Raw genomic sequence first — 22206 nt, 5'->3', positions numbered from 1 at the left:
TTGATTACTTAAGAAAACTGAGTCTTCTCTATTAAAAGAGACAAGCTTTTTTACAACTATGTAACTTTTCGTATGTGTTAAATTTCATGGGAAGCATTTTCAAATAAGAAGTGATGCTGAACTTTTTTTAGGAAATATTTATGTGGAAATTATTAATAAATATTCCAGGACTTCCCTGGTGGCACAGTGGTTAAGAATCTGCCTGCCAATGCAGGGGACACGGGTTCGAGCCCTGGTCCGGGAAGATCCCACATGCCGCAAAGCAACTGAGCCCGTGCGCCACAACTACTGAGCCTGTGCTCTGGAGCCCATGAGCCACAACTACTGAGCCCACGTGCAACAACTACTGAAGCCCACACGCCTAGAGCCTGTGCTCCACAACAAGAGAAGCCACCACAATGAGAAGCCTGCACACTGCAATGAAGAGTAGCCCCTGCTCGCCGCAACTAGAGAAAGCCTGTGCACAGCAACAAAGACCCAACACAGCCATAAATAAATAAATAAATTTATTGAAAAATAAATAGATAAAATAAATATTCCAGAAATCATATGAAATTCCCAAAAATCTGGTATGCCCTGATATAATTCCAAGTCTTTTCATTTACAAATAGTTATTGTTTGTCATTTGCAAACAGTTATTATTTTGCTCTGACGCTTTTGCAAAAATGTTCCTGCAAAAGTGCTTCATCTTCAAAGAGATTCATGGAAAAGACCCTCACAAGTACTCTAGAATGTAGGCTTCTGATAACTACTCATTCTTTAGCGTTCTGTTTTCCAAAATTAAAGTATCCTTTTTCTCCTCTTTTAAGCAGTCTACAACTTACAGCAATTTAGTAAACATTTATCTTTTTCTCCCTACCTGGTCCCTCAAGAATTCTCAGACTCCTATTAAATATTCTTATTTTTCATAACAATACATATTTGCAAAAGTTAAGTAAGAATCTGTTCTTGTAACAGGACACAACTGGACAAGTCCTTGGCTTGGCCTCTTAGCCTAGAAAGACTTTAAAGATCCAATATGAGATTCCTCATGAAAAGTTCCAACGAAACAGACTTTAAAGAGCCTGTATGGTCAGTCGCTCTTCCTGCTGCACTTACATAAATAATCAGGCCAAGTTTATTGAAACCAGACTCGGTTACCTTTGATAGAAATGGAGGCGATTATAGAGAGAAAAATTATGTTTCAATAGCACACCTTTATGTACATCAGATTCTAGTACCAATAATTGTCTTTGAAGTTTGTTTTCTAAGTGTAAACTGGACTGAATCCTGAATTCTTCTGATTTCCTCCAATATGTGGCTAGAACTCTCCAAACTAACATTTACAATTTTCTTCCACTCTTTTGATTTTTTGAATCACTATGAAACTAAAACTGCCCTTTTCCCAAAGCCCTGCAAGCAAAAGCTGGACAACTTGATACGAACTTCAACAGCTCATGTGAGGACGATCCTCATGCCTGTTGCTGTGTGGCCACTCAGAAAGATCGCCGGAGACATTCACACTGAAAACCAGGAAAATCTGTCTAATTGCCACACTCGTCCTCACTGCATCTGAAGATGCTGAGAACCCAGCATCTAGAAATCGTCTCAACTAGCTGCTCTCCAAACTCAGAAACTGAATTTATAATTTGCTTGAATTATTTACCATTGTTTTTCTTTTGTTTCCATAGAAATGCCTCTCATTGAATTACCTGATTGCGCAGATCACATAGAGACCTAATTTATGTGCAAAGACATCTACGGTGCTGCCTCCTGAGGTAAACACCCAAGGTGCATCCTGTCCTGAGGAACACTGAGGACATGTGATTGCTGACACAGCATGTGCGCCTCCGTAAACAACTTTTAAAGTTTCTGTAGACTGACTTAGAAAGGTAATACCCGAATCTGATTATAACCCATTTGATTTATTTAATTGATTAAATTTGGGCTCTGGGAAATTTTTCAGTCTTGATTATTGTTCTTTTTATAGTCATCACATTAATTTCCCAACAGTTTAAAATGCCTACCGGCAGCCACTCACATACCAAATGGTATCCATCAGGATCAGACAACTGGATGAAATTTGCAATAACGACATGAATGATGAAGATGGTGACTACATGGCCCTCCAACCTGTCAATTCAACTAGTGAAAACAGCAAATATGTGACTCTTCAGCCTGACGACAACAACGGTGGAGAGAGAGAATAACACTACACTGGTTGGTGATACTCTCAGCCAGCTGAGACAATGACCAAAATGGGGAAGCGTTAAAATCAAAAACAAACAGAGCTCAGCCTCGAAAATTCCCTGAGCAGACAAAACCAGTTTAATCATATAAACAAAGGCTAATTTAGCTTATTTTGCAAGACTAACTTGACCTGGGTCATTTCTTGTTTACACCTCTGGAAATCATAAAGAAAACTTGAACTGCTTCCCAAGGTTGATACGAGGTAATCACTGAAAATTCTAATATTGTAACCAATCACTGTGAAGAATAAACAGTTACTGCCTTCTCACAATATAAGCTCTTTATAACAATATATACCCGAGCCTCATTCAATGTTTTGGTTTGTGCACCCCTGGTTTGCAAACTGTCTTTGTGGTGTGTGCATGATAAATTTTTACTAATGATTCATTGGCTTTACTTTTAGCTATTTATGAACCTTTGACAAAATCCTAAATAAAATACTTATCAAACTGAATCCAGGGCTTCCCTGGCGGCGCACTGGTTGGGAGTCCGCCTGCCGATGCAGGGGACACGGGTTCATGCCCCGGTCTGGGAAGATCCCACATGCCGCGGAGCGGCTGGGCCCGTGAGCCATGGCCACTGAACCTGCGCGTCCGGAGCCTGTGCTCCGCAACGGGAGAGGCCACAACAGTGAGAGGCCTGCGTACCGCAAAAAATAAAAATAAAAAAAAACTGAATCCAACAATATATAAAAAGTAAAGCACATCATGACCAAGCTGAATCTATACCAGGTTTACCAAGAGCCATAAGACAACAGAATCATACAAGGATGAAGGAAAATCTACAAGAAACTGCACAGAAGCCCCATGACACAGCAAGTCCACATCCGCATCCTCAAGAAATGGGAACCTCTGTGCCCCAAAACAAAAGTCTGAGATTGTTCACAGTAGGATGATTCATAATAACCCACTGAGAGGCCCTGAAGGATATACAACAAGCACATGCATAAACAAAGCGTGGCATCTGCATTCGACAGTGGAGAGAGACAGACATGGGATTCCACGTTGGGATCACAGTGGGCAGAGGAGAACCAGGAGGGGAGCTTCTGGTAATGTGTTTGCCTGACGTGGTCACATGGGTGTGTCCACTTCATAATTAATCCAAGGGCTATATGTATGGTTTGTGGACTTCTCTAAACATGTGCCAGACTTCAACAGGAAAGGTTTATTTAAAAACTACCATTATTTGGACACAGGTGGAGCTGGGGGCACAGGCATACCTCATTTTATTGTGCTTTGCTTTACTGCACTTCGCAGACACTGTGGTTTTTACGAACTGAAGGTTTCTGGCAACCCTGCATAGAGCAAGGCTATCAGTGCCATTGTTCCAACAGCATCTGCTCACTTCATGTCTCTATCACGTTTTGGTAATTCTCACAATATTTCAAACTTTTTCATTATTATTATGCCTATTGTGGTGATCTGTGATCAGTAATCTTTGATGTTACTATTACAAAAAGAATTTGACTTGCTGAAGGCTCAGATGATGGTTAATATTTTTAGCAATAAAATATTTTTAATTTTAATTTAAGATACATACATCGTTTTCTTAGACATAATGCTATTGAACACTTAACAGACGACAATATAGTGTAAACGTAATTTTCATATGCCCTGGGAAATTCACATGACTCACATTACTGTGACATTTGCAGTGGCTGGAATTGAACCCACAGTAGCTCCTAGGCACACCTTTATGTGTCTTCTTTCAATGTTATTAAGAAGATGCAAAAAATAACTCATTTTTGTGTTATAACTGTGCTACTCTGACCCCCAGTGCACACACTTGATATACTTCAGGGCCTACAGCAGGATTCAGGAGCATCTGAAACCCCTTCCGTGTTTAAACGAGTTTTATTCCAGAGCCCCCTGTCTGAGATGGGCCCCCGGCCTGAGCACCCCAAGTGAGCAAATGGCTTGCTCGCAATGACATCAAGGTTGTCTGATTCCTTGGCCCCAAGCTGATGGTACCCATGCTGCGTGACTGAGCATCCCTGTGCCAAGGCCACCCTTACCTGATCTCTCCGGCCCTGTGGTCTGGGAACTGCTTGTGGAAATGCTTCAGCGCCTGCATCACAGCCGAGGTGCACTCCACATATGTGTAGTCAATCATGATGTCCCCTGGGAAAGAAAAGGAAGGCTTGAGAAATGTGAACTTTACCTCAGCTGCCCAATTTGGTAATTCAGGCCAAATCATGACACAGGAGAACGCCATAACGTGCAGAGCCTGTACAACACATCATGAGCCTGCCCATTCTCCAAAGGAAAGGAGGAAGCGTCACCAGTGACCAGCCTGGTGACATGGCCACCAGGTGGGAGGGAGGCATCTACACAGGTGACCTGGAGGCCCATCTGTGCTGCAGGACAGCCAGGCCAGTGGGAGGGTAACAGAGAAGCGCACACAGCAGAGCTGCACCCCACCCTGAGAAGGCCTCCACAGGAGCACATTTGCCAGTTATAGGAGCCCGACAAATGCAGACCCGGAAGGAGGGTCCAGGGGCGCACACAGACGCAGCAGGAGGACACGGCGAGCGGGTCCCCACTGTCACCTCCCTGTGAGGAGCTGTGGGCTCTGTGAGGAGCACTCAGGAGACAGGCCGGCCTTCACGGAAGACAGAGCAGGAGCCGGCCCAGGCTTGGGCCAGAGAGCCGGTGTGAATCCCACCCACCTCCGAGAGGCAGGCTGCAGCCTTTCTAACCACAACCAGGGTCTCCGCACCCTGGGAAGTCGAGAAGCACGGAACACTCTGGTGCCTGGGGGCTCCTTAGAGCATCCGCCCACATCTGCCAGAACATTTGTTGGCACTGCCCCCGCCAGGGGAAAGAGCTCCAGGCTCTGGCGGGAGGTCCAGCCTCAGGCACGCAAGGCCCCTGAGTCTGTGGCCATGTAACTGGCTGACCACTTACCGAAGATCTCTGAGGGGTTCAGAAGCTCCAGAATGTGTCCCCCACGCTTGGTCTCGTAGGTGGCAAACCCTCCATCGGGGTTTCTCATGCTCAGCAACTAAAACCAGAGGGAACATCCTGAGAATTCGCCCATGCGCTGAGCACGTGCAAGGGCCCACAGGCTGTGGCACAGCTTTCTAGAAACACCCCTAGGCTAGGAACCAAGGAGCAGGGATGGGAAACAGGGAGCCGGTTTTCATGTTAAACCAGGACCCTCAGGCGCCCAGAACAGTGGGCTGCAACCTGTATCAACCAGGTACTCCGGGACCACCCGGGACTGCTCCCCAGCACGTGCATGCTTACCACTTACAAAGCACACGTGCGCCACCAACCTATGTGATCTCCATCGTAAAAATCAGACAAAACTTGGGTGTGCTAAGTGGGTCTGTGGTGGGGTGGCCAAGACTCCACGTGCACAGCGCCCTCAGCTGTGCGACCAGAGTCCCACACCCAGCAGCCTCACCACAGCGACAGCATCGAAGAGCCGCTCTCGTGGGACGTGCTTGGTGACAAAGGGACACTTTTCCTGCAGGAGAAGGAGGGACTTCAAGGCCTCAGCTGTGCAGTCGGCAACAATCCAGCCACAGTCCAGTGTGCTGAAGGAGAAGCCGCCCTGGAAAGTGTGGGGCTGTAAGGGTGGAGGCCAAGCCCACACCTGGCCACCCCAGGCCGTGGCGCCTCGCAAGCCTGCACAGAGCCGAGGCCCATCCACACAGCGGAGGTACAGCCCCAGCCCCAAGCCACACACACGTGGACGGCCTCCAACTTCCAGCACAAGGACTGCAGCCTCTGCCCGTCACCACCTTCAGGCTCTACTGTGGGACGGGCACAAGCAACCCGCTGTGAGAACGCAGCCACGGCCATGTCCACGCCCCCACGCGCTGCAAGAACTGCCCTCCCCACTCCTCCCCTCATCACTGCCATCCATGTTCTGACAGCTTATTTAATGTCTGCATGTGCTACTGAGTGCACACAGTGTGTGACATGGCGGGGTGAAGCCCACAGAGCTCTACTGCATTTATGCTCAACTCTGCAGTCAGGAATATCTTGGGTACATCAGTGGAACCCCGCACTGTGCCTCTATCAGAACAGGAAGCCGAGGAGAGAGCCCTCCTCGAGGGCAAGGCCGGCTAACCGGGGCAGGCGGGCTTGGCCGTGGTACCTTGCTCATCTGGCGGTAGTACTTCTGGTAGTCAGGGAGGTTATCTGGGACCTGGTGAGCATCGAGGGGCAGGAGGGAACACGTCACCACCACAGCACGCGACCCCACGCAGGGACGGGCCCGCTCAGCAGGACACGCAAGGGCCCAGTGCCGCCGCCCTCTCAGCCACCAGTGCCAGTGGGAACCCTCCAGGCAGTGCCCACGTGGCCCACTGCCCCCACCCACAATCAGGGGACGCCCCGGGCTGGAGGGGCACCCCGCCTGTGCGAGGCACAGACCAGGCCTGGTCTCACCTGCGAGACCCGGAGATACTCATGAGCCTTCTGCAGGCAGGACGAAAACTCTGGCCTGTGTTGTGCACCCGCCTGGGAAAGAGGAGGGGGTGAGCCGCCAGCCAGCACACGCCTGTGCGTGGCTGGTCCCTGGACGACCCTGGTGATACCCGGCCACCACTGGGAACCGGGAGCAAACCCACCCAAGTCTCGGGGCGCTCGGGTTTCTGCCGCCAGGTCAGAAAGACATGGTGGAGCGACGGCAGAAGAGACGGTCCACACCCCCTGGCCCCAGCCCCAGCCTGTGCCCACAGGGCCCCTGCCCACCTAAGGCAGGCCCCCACGAGGCCCAGACTCCTCCCCAAATCCTGCCAACCTCATTCCCACCAGCATAAAAACACGCTTCTGTTTCTCTCTAGTACGTGCTCAAAAGTATCCCTAGCGAGCAATCTGAGCACTGAGAACAGCCTGGAGCCCGCGCCCCCTTACAGAAGACCCCACCACCTCGTCACCCCGGGAACAGCCCTCACAGGGCTCCTTGCCCCTGAAGACTTCAAGCCAGCCCCACACCTAGACCTGCCAGGCAAGACCACTGTCTCGGAGCCCAGGTAAGCGAAGGCTCAGGGCCGGCAGGTGCCGTGTCCAGCTGGATGCAGGGATGGACACACAGGAAGGGCAGGTGGGGGCTGGAGAATGAGGGACTGAGCCACATACCTCCAGCAGAGCCTGGATGGCGAACGCGGTGTCCCAGATCTGCGAGCCATTGGTACCCTGTGCAGAGGACAGCATTACAGCAGCCGCCGCCCACCCCCACCCCAACTTCCCAGACCCGACGGGTGCCTGGAGGGCCAAGGAAGGGTGCAGGGGCACCCACCAGCTCCTACAGAGAGGTAGGAGTCCAGCAGACTCCTCACCCCGGGCTCTGGGCTCTGTACCCCTGAAGCCCACGAGGCCCTCAGAGGGGCTGGTCCTGCAAGGAGCCGTGGGTCGGGCGGCCCCACCTGCCTTCACCAGGCCACCAGCCAGGACAGGGCTCCTCAGAGCACTTCCAGGATTTGGATGACCGCCGCCATGGCCTCCACTGCTTGCCCACTGGCACGGAACCCAGACCAATCGGTGGCACTAAGGGACACGAGACACTGCAGCCTGGTGGGACAATGTGTGGGAAGGACACACACAGCGCCTGGCCAAAAAGACTTGAACCGGATCAAGCCTCAGGGCCGAACCGCCAGTTTGCAGAAAATCTGGGGTGCAGAGCAGGCAGAAGGCAGACTTGCCAGGGACAAACGACCCGGGAGAGAAGGGCACCGGGAGATTGTAGGACAAAGGCGACAGCAAGGATCAGCCTCCCGGGCTGGATCCTGACACCACTGAACACACAGCAAAACCCCACCGGGGGCTGCCGTGAACTCAGCGGGGATGGCACGGCAGTTTTGTCAGGACCAGAAGCCCTCGTAACCTCCAGGGCTGGAGGTGTCAAAGGGGGTGGGGAGCCACATGAGAGCTCGTCACCCCCCTCCACTTCACGTGTTTCAGGAATCTTTTCACACAAGACTGGCAGCGTGGGGGCCAGGGAGCTGGAAGTGGGGCTCAAGTGCGCCGGGCAAGGGCACCTGGCAGGGGTGGTCTGCACTGGGCGGGGCGGGGCCCACGTGCACTCGTCCCAAAGGGCCCAGAGGTCAGTGTGACCCAAGGACATTGCTGGAGGCACCACATTTGCACACTGAGTGACAGGAGACAAAAGCCCTACAGCTCCCGGCTCACTGACCCCAGGGCCCCTGCAGCCGGGACAGAACCAGGTCAGCCCAGGCTGCCCAGTGACCCAGGAGCCCCACCCCCAGGGACACGCACAGGACGTAAGCTGGGGGAACAGCATCTACGACATCCAGACACTGGAAACCAGCAAATGGTACAAAACAGAGGTGCGGTGTACGCGGAGAGGGGCCACAGGGAGTGTGTCTCAGGACTCTGAAGGGGGTACCTCTGGGATGCTCAGCTCAGGGGGCAGCAGAAGGCACGGGTTCTGCTCTGACCGCATCCTGCTGCTGTCCTGACCCCGCTAACCAGACCCAGCATGCGAGCTGTGAGATCAGCTGTCCAGCAGCAGTTGGGCTGGCGTCTGAGAACCACCGTGGCCCTTGTCCCCCCGCCCCGAGCTGCAGCTCTGAATGACTTTGGTGTACAGACTGCTCCCGTGGTGTGACTGCAGGCCCTCAGCTCTCCCACCAGCCCCCAGGGCCTGTCAGCATCCCTGCCAGACAGCACACACCCAGGAGGTGCCCGGCGGTGCCCCTCAGATGCGGGACAAGGGGGACCTGCAGCCACTGGCCACACGCTGACAGAACATGTCGGGAGGAGTGAGTTGGGATCTTAACAAACCCAAAAGGCAGGAACGGTTGCGAGGAGGCAGCAGCTGCGGCCCTACAGCCCTTACCTGTACCTTCATGCCGTCGAGGCCCAGCCTGCGAGGAGAAGAGTCCGGGTCAGGGACCAAGGGCAGAGCCGGAAGTCAGGGGCCCAGAGCCCGTGTCCCAAGAGCAGTGCGCCCACGCAGCAGGGGACACGTGAGGACAGCTCCCACCCCCCCATCCAGCTGTGTGGAGGGCCCACCAGGGGAATAGCCCTCCCTCAAACACAGAATTCCCTGCATGGGACACGCTGGCCTTCAGGCTCTCAGCCATGCCCTCCCCGAGGGCCACGCCCTCCCAGCCACACTCACCAGAGGTAATCGGGAATCCTGGACAAGTGCTCCTGGAAGGCAGAGGAGGCCGGCCCTTCCCTGTGCCAGCACGCAAGCATGTTGATGGTCTTCGAGATCTGGAGGAGACAGCCCTGTCACGGTTCTGCTCCACACCCGCCGGGGTTCCCGGGCTGGAGGGCCGCAGTCCTACCCCACCGAGGCCCCAGCACGGCCTTGCTGCAGGCCAGGCCTTCTGTTCCAACCGCTTTCCCAAGCACTCACTGCTACCAGGCTGCAGCCCTGCCCTGGGAAAGGTGGGAATGGGCCAAGGCATGTGTGCCAAGGAGGGAGGGGGACGGCAGCAGGGAAAAGACAGGGTGACCCGTAGAGGTGACGGGAGCCCAGCCAGCTAGTGAGCAGAACCGCCACGAGGGTGACGGGCAAGGCGGGGACCCCTGAGTGGGCACATGGGTGTGGTGTGTCCTGAGCTGCCTGAGATAACTCAGGGGACGGAGGATAGGGCTGAGGGCCACGGGACAGACGGAGCGACTCGGAGGCGAGACCAGCGGCGCAGGGCCTGACTGCTCAGAGCTGGTGTTCTAGAGGCCCAGCTCTCCCACCCCGGGACCTCCTAGGCCAAGGTCCGATTACAGCGCATTTCTAACTTGCTTTATGCAGCGTTAGGTCAGAGCCCACAAAGAATTCCCTGGCGCTGAAAGGGAAACAACTGGCCCCTCGGTGGGGCGGTGGCAGTGGACGTCCCCCGGGTACCACCCGGCCTCGAAAACATCTGGGAGGAGGGTCACGCGTGGGGCTTGTGGACACTGCGCCCACTGGGCTCACACAGAGAAGCCGTGGGCTGACCCAGCACGGCGGCCACGGTCACGGCCGCCCGAGGCTCGCTGCAGCGCTGCCTCCTGCACCCAGTGCCCTAAGGCTGCAGGCCAGCCTCCCAACCCTGCACTGGCCGCCCGGGCTCACAGCCCCACGGGGCAGAGCAGAGTCAGGAGCCCAGAGGCTCCAAGAAGCCAGTCTCGAGCCACCAGCCTCAACAGGAATCAGGAGTGGAACGCAAGCACCCTGGTCCTGCAAACCCCATAGGAGAAAGGCAAATGGTGGGTTATTAGGGTTGGGGAAGGGGAGAGGACCAGGGGAGGAAAAGCAGTCCACCCCACCGGCCAGAAAGACCTAAGGAGGCGGCCTCAAGAAGCAGTGCTCCAGACACACCAGGTGGTGGGACGGGAGGGCAGGCCAAGCACAGGGGTCCTGGGGGATCAGAGGCCCACGTCCCACGTAAAGGTGTGGCAGCCTCCAGTGGGAGACCTCACCTCCAGGGAGACCCCCACTTGCAGCTCCACAGACACAGGCCTCTGGGCAACCCGCCTCCAGTCCTCGCCCACCCCAGGCCCAGACACCCAGTGGGCGAGGGGCACTGACCGGGCCGATGCTGAGGTAGTTGGTGAAGCGGTCGTCGGCTGCGATGTGCTCGTACAGCTTCTGGATGGCCCGCTGCCGCAGGCTGGCGCTGTGGTGCCGCTCGTACAGGTTGAGGATCGCTGCGAGGGAGGGGGGGCGTCAACAGGCACCAGACACGGAGAGGAGTCCCGGCCCCAGCACAGACCCCCCAGGGCGGTCGGCCCACGGCGGCCCGTCTCTGGGCCCCCCCTTGCCATCCCCTCGCCTGCTGGTGCAGCCCCCTCCCTGGCATCCTGGTGCTGCCCTGCGGCCCCTGCAGCCGTGCGGAGCGTGCTGCCTCCCAGTGCCGACAGGGCGGGGCCCGGCTCCCACCCCAGGGCCCGTCTGCAGGACCAGTGAGGGAACGAACGAATGAATGAGGGGGAACGGGGCCGCCTGCGCACACAGCACCCGCCAGGCTCCAAGGGGAGGCCACTCGGCTCTGAGCAGCCAGGAGGACCCACGGGAGACGGGTTTGGACTGGCCTCGTGGGGTCCCGGCCCCTTCTCTCCCACTGAGGAGGAACCACCGGCCCCTCAAGGCCCTGGGCTCCGAATCCTCTGTCCAGGAGCCTGAGCCCCAGGTGGGTCTGCTGGACACGAGATGTGCACGGCCAGCGCCCTTGTGCCCACAGGACCCCAATGCCAGGACTCATCATAGGGCCGTGTCCCTCCGCGTTCCCTGTCACTTTAGGTGTCGACTGACCCCCGGGGGGCCCAGCCAGCCCCTGGGGGCACCCACCATACACCACGTGGAGGAGCCAGCTGTGCGGCGTGTACAGCTCATCGGGGGCCACGCTGTCCCTGTGCGCTGGCCAGTCGATGCGGCCGTAGTCCTCCACGTAGAGCTCCTGAGGGCGGCAGTGCCTCAGCCCCAGACCTGCCCGTACCCTCCACTGCCTGCCCTCCCGAGGGCAGGCCCCAATGAGCACCCTGCTCCCCAAGCCCCATGTCAGGGCTGCTTCCCGGGGACACACTGGGGCCTGGCCTCTGCTCACAGGTGCCCTGCAGCCCATCCCACTGCACAAGCACCCAGGCAGTCATTTAGGGACAGGAGGTGGAGGCGCCACTCTGTCGGGCTCTCAGCTCCGTGGGGACCCCTGAGAGCGGGCGTACGTGGTCAGGCTCACCTGGCGGAGGCTCTGGACCAGCGGGTCCTCCTCAGCGCTCAGCCGGGTGCCGTAGCAGTAGGCCATGGGCAGGTACACCTGCCGGCAGTGGCACCAGATGGTGGAGGGATGCGCGGGCATCCAGTCAGGAAACAGCCTGGCAGGACAGCGTGTCAGCAGGGCCCCCCCAACACTGCAGCCCGGGGCCCTTTCAAGCCTGAACACGGAGTGGACGGCTGTCTCTGGCCCAAGTGGGCACAGCCGTGCTCCTGAGGGGCTCAGCCCACAGAAGCCGACAACTTCTCCTGGCTCACCAGGCGCCTCCTAAAGCCAGAAGACTTGGCTCCTAAACGGTGAGGACTGCCTGTGGGTTCCCAGTTGTGACAAACGTGCCACAGTAACAAAAACGTTAATCACGGAGATACTGAGTGAGGGGTCTACAGAAACGCTCTGGACTATCTTTTCAACTTTTCTGGAAATTGAAAACTATTCCAAAATAAAAAGTTCACCTAAAACCCTTCAGGACTGCCACAACTTCTCAAGGCCTGTGTCTTTGATCGTTACCTCTGCTGTGCTTCACCCAGATATGCAGCCTGACGTGAGCACAGCTCTGCCAGCCTCCCAGGTAGGGGCGCACCTGGGCTGTTTTCTCAACCCGTCCCTTTCGCCTCCGTCCTCGAGTGAGAGGGGAGGCCACGTGGAGGCGAGCCCGCCTCCCCTGCTCCCAGGCGTAAGGGTTGGGCGGGTGTCCTCAGCCCCACCACCCCTGGCCTCACTCTCTTGAGGGCTCCTCCACTCACCTTAAAGGGCGTTTGCTACATTTTGGGTAACATTTCCAGCATTCCTGCAGCTGAAGCGGTTCAGGGTCTCTGGTCCTTTATCCTGCACACCTGCCCTTTACACTCTAACCTATGCCCTCCAAAACAACTTCTGCCAAGACTAGCAGTGCCCTAGTTACCGAGAGGCCCGGCAACCACGGCCTGGGCCCTGCAGTGCAGGGATGCAGCCAACGCAGTCCCCCACACCCACCTCTGACACCACACCCCTCCCAGCGCCTGCTCCGTGCCTTCCTCTGCGGCTCCTTACACACCGGGTGGGTCCGAGGTCCGGCCGGCAGGCCCACTGGTGAGGAACACTGGAATGGCCCCAGACCACCTCCCGCCCCTTCCGGAGTGGCCAGCCTTGGGCAGGGCTGACCCGGTGGAGGCTGGGCCGTCGGCCCTCTCATCAGGCCCCTGATGTCATCTCCTGATCGGCCCCTTCACCTCGCACCTCTCCTCTACCGAAGTCCCCTAGCGCAAGGGCCCCCCAACCTCCCTGACAGCTCCCTGCTCCAGGGACCTCACCTCCTGAAAGTGATATTGGGGTACTTATATGTATATGAATGTATTCGGGACACATGGCCAGAGATTTCATTAGTTATTCACAAAATGTTTAAAATCTCTGGCTTATAAGTATCACACAATATGGAATTAATGTCGATTTTGCTGAGTTTTTAAGCAATATTGTAGCTCTGTTGAAAGAAAATTCTTATCTTTTAAAAACACACACTGGGGGCTTCCCTGGTGGCGCAGTGGTTGAGAGTCCACCTGCCGATGCAGGGGACACGGGTTCGTGCCCCGGTCCGGGAAGATCCCACATGCCGCGGAGCGGCTGGGCCCGTGAGCCATGGCCGCTGAGCCTACGCGTCCGGAGCCTGTGCTCCGCCACGGGAGAGGCCACAGCAGTGAGAGGCCCGCGTACCGCAAAAAAAAAAACAAAAAAACAAAAAACAACAAAAAACAAAAACACACACACTGAAGAGTTTGCAGGGGAAACAGAATGCCTGTGATCAACTTTAACATTCACTAGCGAAAAAGCCAAGGGGGACAGTCAGCGCGGCACACCCAGCGCTGGGCTGGGGAGGGCTGCATGGGCTGGCACCTCCTTTCCTTTATCTCTATAGATGCTCAAAATGTCCATAACAAGACACAGTCACAGGCATCTATGCAACAAAGGCAGCGCATCACGCCCCGCACCAGAGGTTCTGTAACCAGCCAGGCAGGACCCCACCCACCTGCCACACGGCCCAACGCCACGGCACCTCCCTCCCTCCTGCCCAAGCGGGAACCCTCTCCTATCGTCCGTAGGACTCAGCCAAGCAGGGGCTCTGCCAGGAGCCTAACGCCACCCCACTCCACTGAACGGACAGCCCCTCGTCTGACTAACAGGCAGCAAGTGACCCAGGGCGGCGTCACTCTACTCGCTGAGACAGTGGTGACTGTAGATGGGGAAGCGTACCACATTTCTGGGAACAGAGTGTTGAGACCTTCCCAGCTGTACACGTTCAGGACAGCCAACCAGAACTTCCCCCAGGAGGGGATGAACACAGCGCCACCTGTGGGGAGAGAACAGGCCCCATCACCTGCCTCTGACTGTGAACATGAGACCCTCAGGAGTCGGGTCCCCTTCAAAAGGCAGGCCTGCTAAGGATCCTCTCCCTGTCGTAAGAAGCAGGCTCCAGAACCACTCGGGACCACCCAACGCCAGGGCTGCTTGATGGAACCAACGCCTTCCCCAGAACAAGCCTGTCTGGCCCCTGCCCCCGGGGAAGGAGCAGCTGGGAAGGTGAGAGGCCCAGGCGCACACGGCAGCCCCTGTCCACACGGGCCTGGAGGTGATGAGGGAGTTAACTGTGCACGCTCGGCCTTCTCCCTCCTGAGTCCATCTGGCTGTCCCGCGCTGCACTGTCCCCACGCAGCAGACGGATCTGGACTGTGGCTGTGGGGATGCTTGTGGCCCCATGTTGGAGCCACCCCCAGCAGCACTGGTCCCAAGCACAGAAAAACCATCCTGGACACGATTCACAAGGAGGCCTCACCCCAAACCCAGGTGTGCAGAAGGCAAAGAAGCCACAAAGCTACTAGGGAAGCATGGCCTGAAGACATTCCTTCCCAGACAAGGAACCAGAAATCCTCCTTGGGATCTCACACTAGTGAGCCCAGAAGCTGACGATGGATTTGTTACAAGAGCAACACACGTGTGAAGAATGCAGGCTCGTGAGAAAGCGCGGCAGGAGGCATCACCCGACGTGGCAGGTCAGGAAGTGACATGCAAGGTGCCAGGCGAAGCATGAGAAGCCCCCAAGGCAGCGGGGCTGGGTGGCAGGTGGGACATCCCAGGCGAACACAGTGGCACATGCGGAGCCCTGAAGCAGGAAGGGGCTTCGAGGTGCTGACGGGAGGCCCCTGGGTGTGAGCACAGAGCAGGGAGGGCGAGCAGACTGAGGAACGTCCGTGAGGGGAGGGCAGGCGGGCGAGACGCACCGGGCTCTGCAGAAGAGCCGTGAATATTCTCGGAGGAGCAGGAGAAGAAGGGCCTCCCCGGGGCGAGGGGAGGGGAGTCACCCCGGGAGCCCCACAGGACACACAGGAGAGCGAGGGTGGAGGGTGCAGGCAGAGCCCCACCAGCTGCCACCACTCTCGTGTGGCCAGGCTGCCCCCTGGGAAGGAGCACTCCCACAAGCAACGCACGAGCGTGTTGTTCGTGAGTCCTTGCCCATTTGCGAAACAAACAGAATTATATGGTGACCTTTATTTGTGTTTTAAAAATTTACTGGCAAGGTTAGACAGTTTCCTCCTGTTCTGCTTTGACGCCTGCCTGGCTCGCGTGTTTTGCTGCATGTGAAGTGCAGGTGCACCTTTCTATTTCCCATTTTCGAGCACTCATTATGCTGAGGTAACGTGAACTCCTTATTACGTAGCACGTGCTATGCAGGGTGTACCTTTCTTGTGAAGAATATTCCGGGCTCGCACCAGGTCAGGATCGTCAGGCCCCACGCCCAGAATTCTCAAAGCCACATAGTTGAGCGCAGTCCCAAACACCGTGGACTTATCCTCAATGTGCCTACAGAAGCAGGAGACAGGTGAGAAAATGACGTCTTCCATCACTTGTAAGAAATTAAGCAACGCTTCCGTTAAATTTCCTCAGCAAATCAAGAATGACGTAACAACACGAGAAACATCCAGAACAGCCATTCTCCAGTAGGAGCTCCTGCACCTCCTTGACAACTGAACAGTTCCAAAACTGCCCTCAAGTGACTTTCCTGGCGGTCCAGTGGTTAAGACTCCGTTCTCCCAATGCAGGGGGCGCAAGTTCGATCCCTAGTGGGGGAACTAAGATCCCGCATGCTGCATAGCACAGCAAAGCTTCCTCCCTCCAGGACCTGCCCGTCCCTGTCCATTTACTTCCCATGCCTAAATCCACATGACCCCAGGCAGTGGCCCATCAATAGACCCTGCATCACTACGGCCCACAGAGCAAGCTCCAGAGGCAGCATGCCAGGGCAGGCGAAGGCACTGGTGAGACCTCAAGTCTGTCCCAGGACCCAGATGGCAAAGAGCTGGGATCCGAAGCTCGAGATGCCCACGACCCCATCCAGGAGGCAAGCAGAGCTGAGCTATCCTCCTAGGATTCTGTAAGGAAGGCTGGTGGTGTGGAGTTAGCCAGCCCAGGAGGGGCCCACATCCTGCTTGCAGGACAAGAAGCACCAGGGCTCCACAGCCAGGTGGGCAGGCAGTTGACCACCTTGGGACAGGGCCCTGCTCCCAGAGTGAGCGACACCACAGAAAGGCAGGCTGAAACATGGGGAGAACTGCCCAGCCTGCCTCTCCCTGCTGCCATCCCAGGGTCAAGGACAATTTTCTTCTGCCTTAGCGATGACAGCAAATGGTTTTCACTGTGCTATATGGGTGTCGGGAGTCTCTCAATCAGTCATGAAACTCATTACAACACAAGCTGCAAAACCGAGGCCCGGAAAGTGAACAGGCCCATTCTGAGAGCCCCAGGGAAACCCGGACCCAGCCTGCACGTAGCCTCCAGCCCATTTCCCTTCTGACAGGCTCTCCCCACCCACCCAGGGCCAGAGCTACAGTCACCCCACCCCTTGATAGGTGCATCTCCCACATAAGAACAGGTGTGCACGTGCACGTGTACACATGCAGTGACGCAGGGTTGGGCAGACTCACAGGCCCCAGCCGCCATCAGGAAGCTGCACAGACCGCAGGTACCGTGTAATCTCTTCTCTGTATCCAGCCGGCAGAGGAATGTGCGCCACGTAGCACGTGATCAGGAGGCCTGTGCGGCAGAAAAGATGCTCCTCAGCAGGCACTCAGCACTGCTAAGCCCAGGCCCCGTTCCTCCTGAGAACCCCAGGTAACAGGCAGCCGTCTGCTAGGGTCTCCTTCCTGTGGAAACGAGCCTGGGAAGGCTACTATTCCCGGCCCCGTCAGGGACTTTAGAACTGGGGCTCCAGGAGCAGCAGCAACAGCACACGTGACACGTATCACATGGGGTGTGCAGAGTCCCCCCAGCCACTCCAAGGTCCCACACTACTGACATGCCTACTGGGAAAGAAACACTAAACGGATCATCCCTGGATGGGGTAGTTTACTCGCTTACATTTACATTTTCCTGTTTTATTAATTTTAATAGCACACATCACTTTGCAAGATGGACAACAATAAATGTCACCCACAAAGGACCTTCTGTTCCCAGCCTAGCCCTCCTGAGCATGGTGTTCACAGGCTACGCCCCCCCGCCCCTCCACCCCACCCCTGGCCTAGGCTCCATCAGCCACGTGCCCACGGCACCGAGCACACGGGGTCTCAGGCAGGCCCCAGCAACAATGTGTCACGGAATGGATGCCCAACTATGGCCAGAGGCATGAGAAGCCCCAGTAGACACACCCACACAGACACACTCTGGAAAGGCAGATAGATATGGACACAGCACAGAGGTTCACAGAAAAAAGCCCATGTGTCCCTTCATAACAGGTATGATGCTGTCAAGACAGGGAAGCACACAAGCAGGAAGCAGAGCCGGTCTTCCCCATTTTACAGGCGAAGAAACTGAGGCACAGCCCCTAAGTGGTGGGGCTGGGGCTGGAGCCCAGGAGGTCCAACCCCAGAGTCAGTGATCACCACAGTGATGCTCAGTGCCACAGGGGCCACACACAGTCATGACATCCATGAGCATCTGCCAAATTAAAGCAGAAAAACACAGGTCAAACTTCAGCCAGCCATGGAAGAACCCTGAGACGGCACCCCCAAACAGGCCAGTGTCCACCTGAGAAAGATGGTCTGTCCAGAGTCCAGAGGGAGAGAGGAAAGCCCCAACCTACAGCCTGCAGACAGCAGGTGGGGCATGCCGCAGGCTGAGCCCAGAGCTACAGCAAAAGCACAAACCAATGCAGTGTCCCCGTGACCAATCACCCTCCGAGTGCCTGGGGCCATGCACATGTGACCAAACCCGATTCCCGTCATCCCCACATCACAGATGAGTCAGCCAAGGCATGGTGAAGTCCTGTCACCTTGCCCAGGGTCAGAGCAAGCCAGTGCAGTCACTGCTTCCCCATGAAGATCCCTGGGAAAAGTCTCAACAGGCTCCAGGTCAGACCAAGGGAAGAAAGCCCAGAGACTTGCCCCCAAGGCCCAGGCCCCTGGGTCCCTGGTCGGGAAGATACGAAGCTGTACAGTCCAGGCGGCAGCCGGGCTTGGAGTCACAGCAGAGGTGGGAGCTTGAGGGACTCCCAGTGCTACTCCCACGAAAGGAAAAGGTCCTTCTGCAGAAACTCAGGGAAGGTTCCAGATTACAAAGCTGAGCATGTCTTTAGAGAAACAGTCCCAGGACGCAAAACAGACGTGTCTAGCCAAACCAGTTCAGTACCCAAGGGCTCCAACTGCAGTCCTCCTACAACTCACCAACCTGCACCTACAGGTCCCATCTGAGCTCTCCTGGCCAACGATTCAGGTGAGTTCACACACACAAGCTGCCTACACAGGACTCAAAAGATTCCTGCCCACCTCTGCACCTTGGCATAGGCTAGGCCCTCCACTGCTGCCCCTGCTCTGCACCGGGACTCAAGAGCCTCCCCTGGCCCCCAAAGCACCCCCTGCTTCCTTTTTCAGCACGCTAGCTAGCTGAGCCTTCACTCCCATCTCCTGGCAACGACAGCAGGACAACTGAGGCACAGGGCAACCTCCCCAGCCCTTTTCTATGTGAGCTCCCGGTTTTTCACCTGTTCACGCATTCACACCTTAGACGTTCACCAAAGGCCTGAACCAGATCAAGCCAAGACGCCAAGGATGTCCCAGGGTGGCCTCGTCCACAGGCCACAACAGCACCTTCCTACCTGGCAGGAGGAAGAGCGGGCCACCGTAATCACCCGCCCAGTGCCCATCCTCAGCCTGCAGTGCAGCGTAGAACGTCATCCCGTTGAGAGCCCCCTCACGGGCTGTGTGGGCTTTCGGCAAGTCCTTAAAGTAACTCCTCTGCAAAGAAGAAAAAGGAGTTGAGAGCTAAGTGGTCTGAAGCTAGGCCAGAGAAGCCCTTGGCACTTGGAGACCAAGTCAAAGTAACAAACCTGAATTGCTTTGAAAGCTTCAGCTGTTTCAATCAAAGACCTAAAACTCTGATGACGGTACTGCCAATCTTAGCAAATGAATGGCTCCACATTCTCATGGTTCTGCGTTCCAACACATTTGCAAATTTCTTCACAACTTCTCCAAGACATCTTGAATAAAGCAGGTGCCCAAGTGTGTGGGGCGGGGCACTGATGCCCACCCAGACCTGGAACTCAGGCCTCCCTCGGCAGGGGCCATGGGATGGCACAGTGACAGGGAGACCCCATTTCTACGTCATACTAACTAACTGAATTTCTCTTATGAAATTCACTAGATCAGAAACTTCTTTTTCTGAACAAAAACGAAGTTAGAGCAGTTTCTTACACACAGCTTAGTGATAAAGGGATTGAAGCAAAGGGGCCCATTCACTTCATGCTCTATCTTTACCTCGATTAACTCTGGTAGGAAACAGCTTTGGCGACACGAGACACAGGTGCACAGTACACATCCCTTCTGTTTTACCAGAGGAAAAAAATGCCCTTCACATCGAGCCGCTTAAAGCTCCCTACTGGCTGCTGGTGCCCACTGCTAAGAAGGGAGGCAGGCGGGGGTCTGGTGGCGTCCCAGGCACTGCACGTGGCGAGCAGAATCAACACTTACGGTGTCCAGGCCCAGTAAGTGAGCTTCCAGGCCAGACTGCCCTCGGCCAGGGTCTTCCTCTCCTTGGAAGTATGTCCACGTCTGCCTCCCCCTCTCATTGCGGAGTCGCCAGCGGCTGAGGTCGGTGGCAGGCTCTGTCTTATACGGTCCCCCTCTTCGGCGCAGACACCTGGAAGCGATCATGAGCGGTCAGAGGCCAGAGGCGCAACGACCTTCCCGTTTCACCCCAACGACCTGCGAGCAGACCACTGTTTCCCTTACCTTGCAAAATAAAAACCCTCTTGGCGCGCTTCTGCACCGAAACACCGCGCCATTATTTCTCCGGGAGAGCAAGCAGACACATGCCACAGGGACCGCCGCCCACGTCCCGCTCCCCAGCCCGACCGCCTGCCCCACCCGGCTCTCCCCGGCCCGGGCCCAGAGGTCCCCGGGCGACATCGCCGAAGGAGAGCGTGCCCCTCACCGCCCCCAGGGCCGGTGCCGCACGTCTCCACAGACCGCGGGCGGGGCCGGACGGCGCAGCAGCCTCGCTGGAAGCCCCCGACCCAGTGAGGCCCCTCCGCTGCGCCCCCGATCGCGCCCTCCCTTCTCGAGGGGCGCGGGGACTCACGTGCCCTCCGTCATGACCGCCGCGCGCTCCCGGTCCCCCTCAGCCTGCGCCCGCACCCGGACCAGCCACCAGCCCGCAAAGGCCTTCGCCTCCGCAGACCGGAGAACGCGATGGGAAGATGCCCGCGCAGCCAATCAGAGCGCGGTGAGGGTGGGTCCGGGGCGCGGCCGGCTAGCTCAGTGGTGGAGCGCGAAGGTCTGAGCGGTGGGGGCGGGGCCGGGGAACATTGAACGAAGCGGGATCGGGGGGCGGGGCGTTGAGCGGGCGGGACTGGGTGGGTAGGCGGGGCTTGGTGAGTGGGCGAGGCCGGGAGGGACGCGACTGCCAGTCACGCGTGCCGCCGGAGTCTGTCAGCCTCGGAGCGACTTGTGGGGCGAAGCGCCAGGACGAGGCCACCAGGGGGCGCCTGAGACTGAATGACACTTGGGGAGGGTCCCACCCGAGGCCGGAAGGCAGGAGGTCTGGGGAGCGCCTAGTGCCCTTGAGGAAGAGCCAGAGGCCAGAGGCTGTAGGTGAGTGAGTGAGGGGAGACATGGCCGCGAGGTCCCGCGGAGGGCGCGACGCGCGGGAGAAAGGCTTTCGGGGGACAAGGGGCGCTGGCAGGCACCTGAGAGGAACTGACAGGAGAGAGCTGATGGGAGGGCAACTGACAGGAGGGGAGATGACACCAGAGAGGAGGTGGCAGGAGAGGAGAGACGGCAGGAGGGGAGAGGGCAGGAGAGGGGCTGACAGGAGGGGCAGGGCAGGCTGGGGCTGACAGGTGAGGGGCAGTGCCTCTTCAGGCAGGCTGAAGGCTTTGCTGTGGGGCTTTCGAGGTAGCGGTGCCAAGCCCTGGGAGGGAGCCACACTGGGAGAGCTTGTGCCACTCAGAGAGAGCCCTGCAGTTTTGCGGTCCCGGCGAAGTAAGTGTGGAAGGCCTGGACTGTAAAGGGAAGCAAGAGAAAGATGGGGAACGTGCTGAAAGGACTGGGGGTAGGTGGGTTGAGGATAAAGTGGTCGCAGGGTGTGCAGCAGGGGCCAGGGGCTCCGCGGAGTTGGAGGAAACTGTGCAGACACTGAGGTCCCAAAGGTGGCTCTGCAGGAACTCACGCACAGCCCCACCATTTCTTCATCTTCCCCACAGAAGCCCTGACATCAGGTCACAGCTTCCCCGGTTAGGTGAGTGTTTCTGTGCCCATCCCTTGAGTCCTATCCCCGTGCCATGAACCCCAGCAAGCCAGGGGGTAAGGGGGGATTTGCAGAAGAAAGCACACATACACCTTCCCCTAGTGGAATATCAGGCTGTTAGATGGTCAGTAAAGGACACTGGCCTCTTCCTATCCCAGTTCAGAAACCAGTGAAGACGACGCAGCAATAAGAGGTTTGGAAATCAAAATACCAGCCTTGCTACAGAGAAGAAACTAGTTTGGAAGACATGGCTTAGACTGACGATCAAGACGGCTAGCTACTTCCACCTCTAAATCAGACACGTATACCTCCCAGCCTCTGGCCCAGGGGGACAACTGCAGCTTCCACGGAGCTGTCCCACCAAGCACCATGCAGCCAGGTGCCAACGAGAAGATGGGTGCCTGTCAGCCTACTGACCCCAGAAGGTGTACCCAGAGGAGCCTGAGCACGCTCAACCCCGTCTGTTCTCCTAAATTCACCAATTCACACTTCCCTGGGAGAGGGAAAAAGGCTGGAAGTTTTTCTCCAGGGACGTC

General features: G+C 56.8%; 1 protein-coding gene across 3 annotated transcripts in view; it reads right to left on the bottom strand.

Moving 5' to 3' along the window:
* LSS (lanosterol synthase) overlaps positions 1-20673 on the bottom strand; it is a 41247-nt gene extending 20574 nt beyond the window's left edge. The window contains exons 1-17 of one of the 3 annotated variants that reach the window (XM_081234637.1): positions 20504-20673; positions 19894-20062; positions 19023-19161; positions 16858-16966; positions 15615-15736; positions 14132-14228; positions 11873-12008; positions 11485-11593; positions 10726-10844; positions 9328-9425; positions 9043-9070; positions 7323-7379; positions 6630-6701; positions 6337-6387; positions 5638-5787; positions 5136-5232; positions 4244-4349 (exon numbers count right to left, since the gene is read on the bottom strand). In XM_081234637.1, the coding sequence (XP_081090763.1) occupies positions 4244-4349; positions 5136-5232; positions 5638-5787; positions 6337-6387; positions 6630-6701; positions 7323-7379; positions 9043-9070; positions 9328-9425; positions 10726-10844; positions 11485-11593; positions 11873-12008; positions 14132-14228; positions 15615-15736; positions 16858-16966; positions 19023-19161; positions 19894-20062; positions 20504-20517 (1673 nt within the window). In that variant the 5' untranslated portion in view covers positions 20518-20673. Of the gene's footprint in view, positions 1-4243; positions 4350-5135; positions 5233-5637; positions 5788-6336; positions 6388-6629; positions 6702-7322; positions 7380-9042; positions 9071-9327; positions 9426-10725; positions 10845-11484; positions 11594-11872; positions 12009-14131; positions 14229-15614; positions 15737-16857; positions 16967-19022; positions 19162-19253; positions 19404-19893; positions 20063-20503 lie in introns of those variants that run through there. The other 2 variants (XM_081234638.1, XM_081234639.1) reach the window with 2 other exon arrangements.
* Positions 20674-22206: the final 1533 nt, after the last annotated feature.

Source organism: Mesoplodon bidens (genome assembly GCF_964165515.1).
Source record: "Mesoplodon bidens genome assembly, chromosome: 5".
In the NCBI taxonomy this organism is placed as follows: domain Eukaryota; kingdom Metazoa; phylum Chordata; class Mammalia; order Artiodactyla; family Ziphiidae; genus Mesoplodon; species Mesoplodon bidens.
Note: the sequence above shows the minus strand (reverse complement) of the source record. Positions and strands in the feature narration are given on the sequence as shown.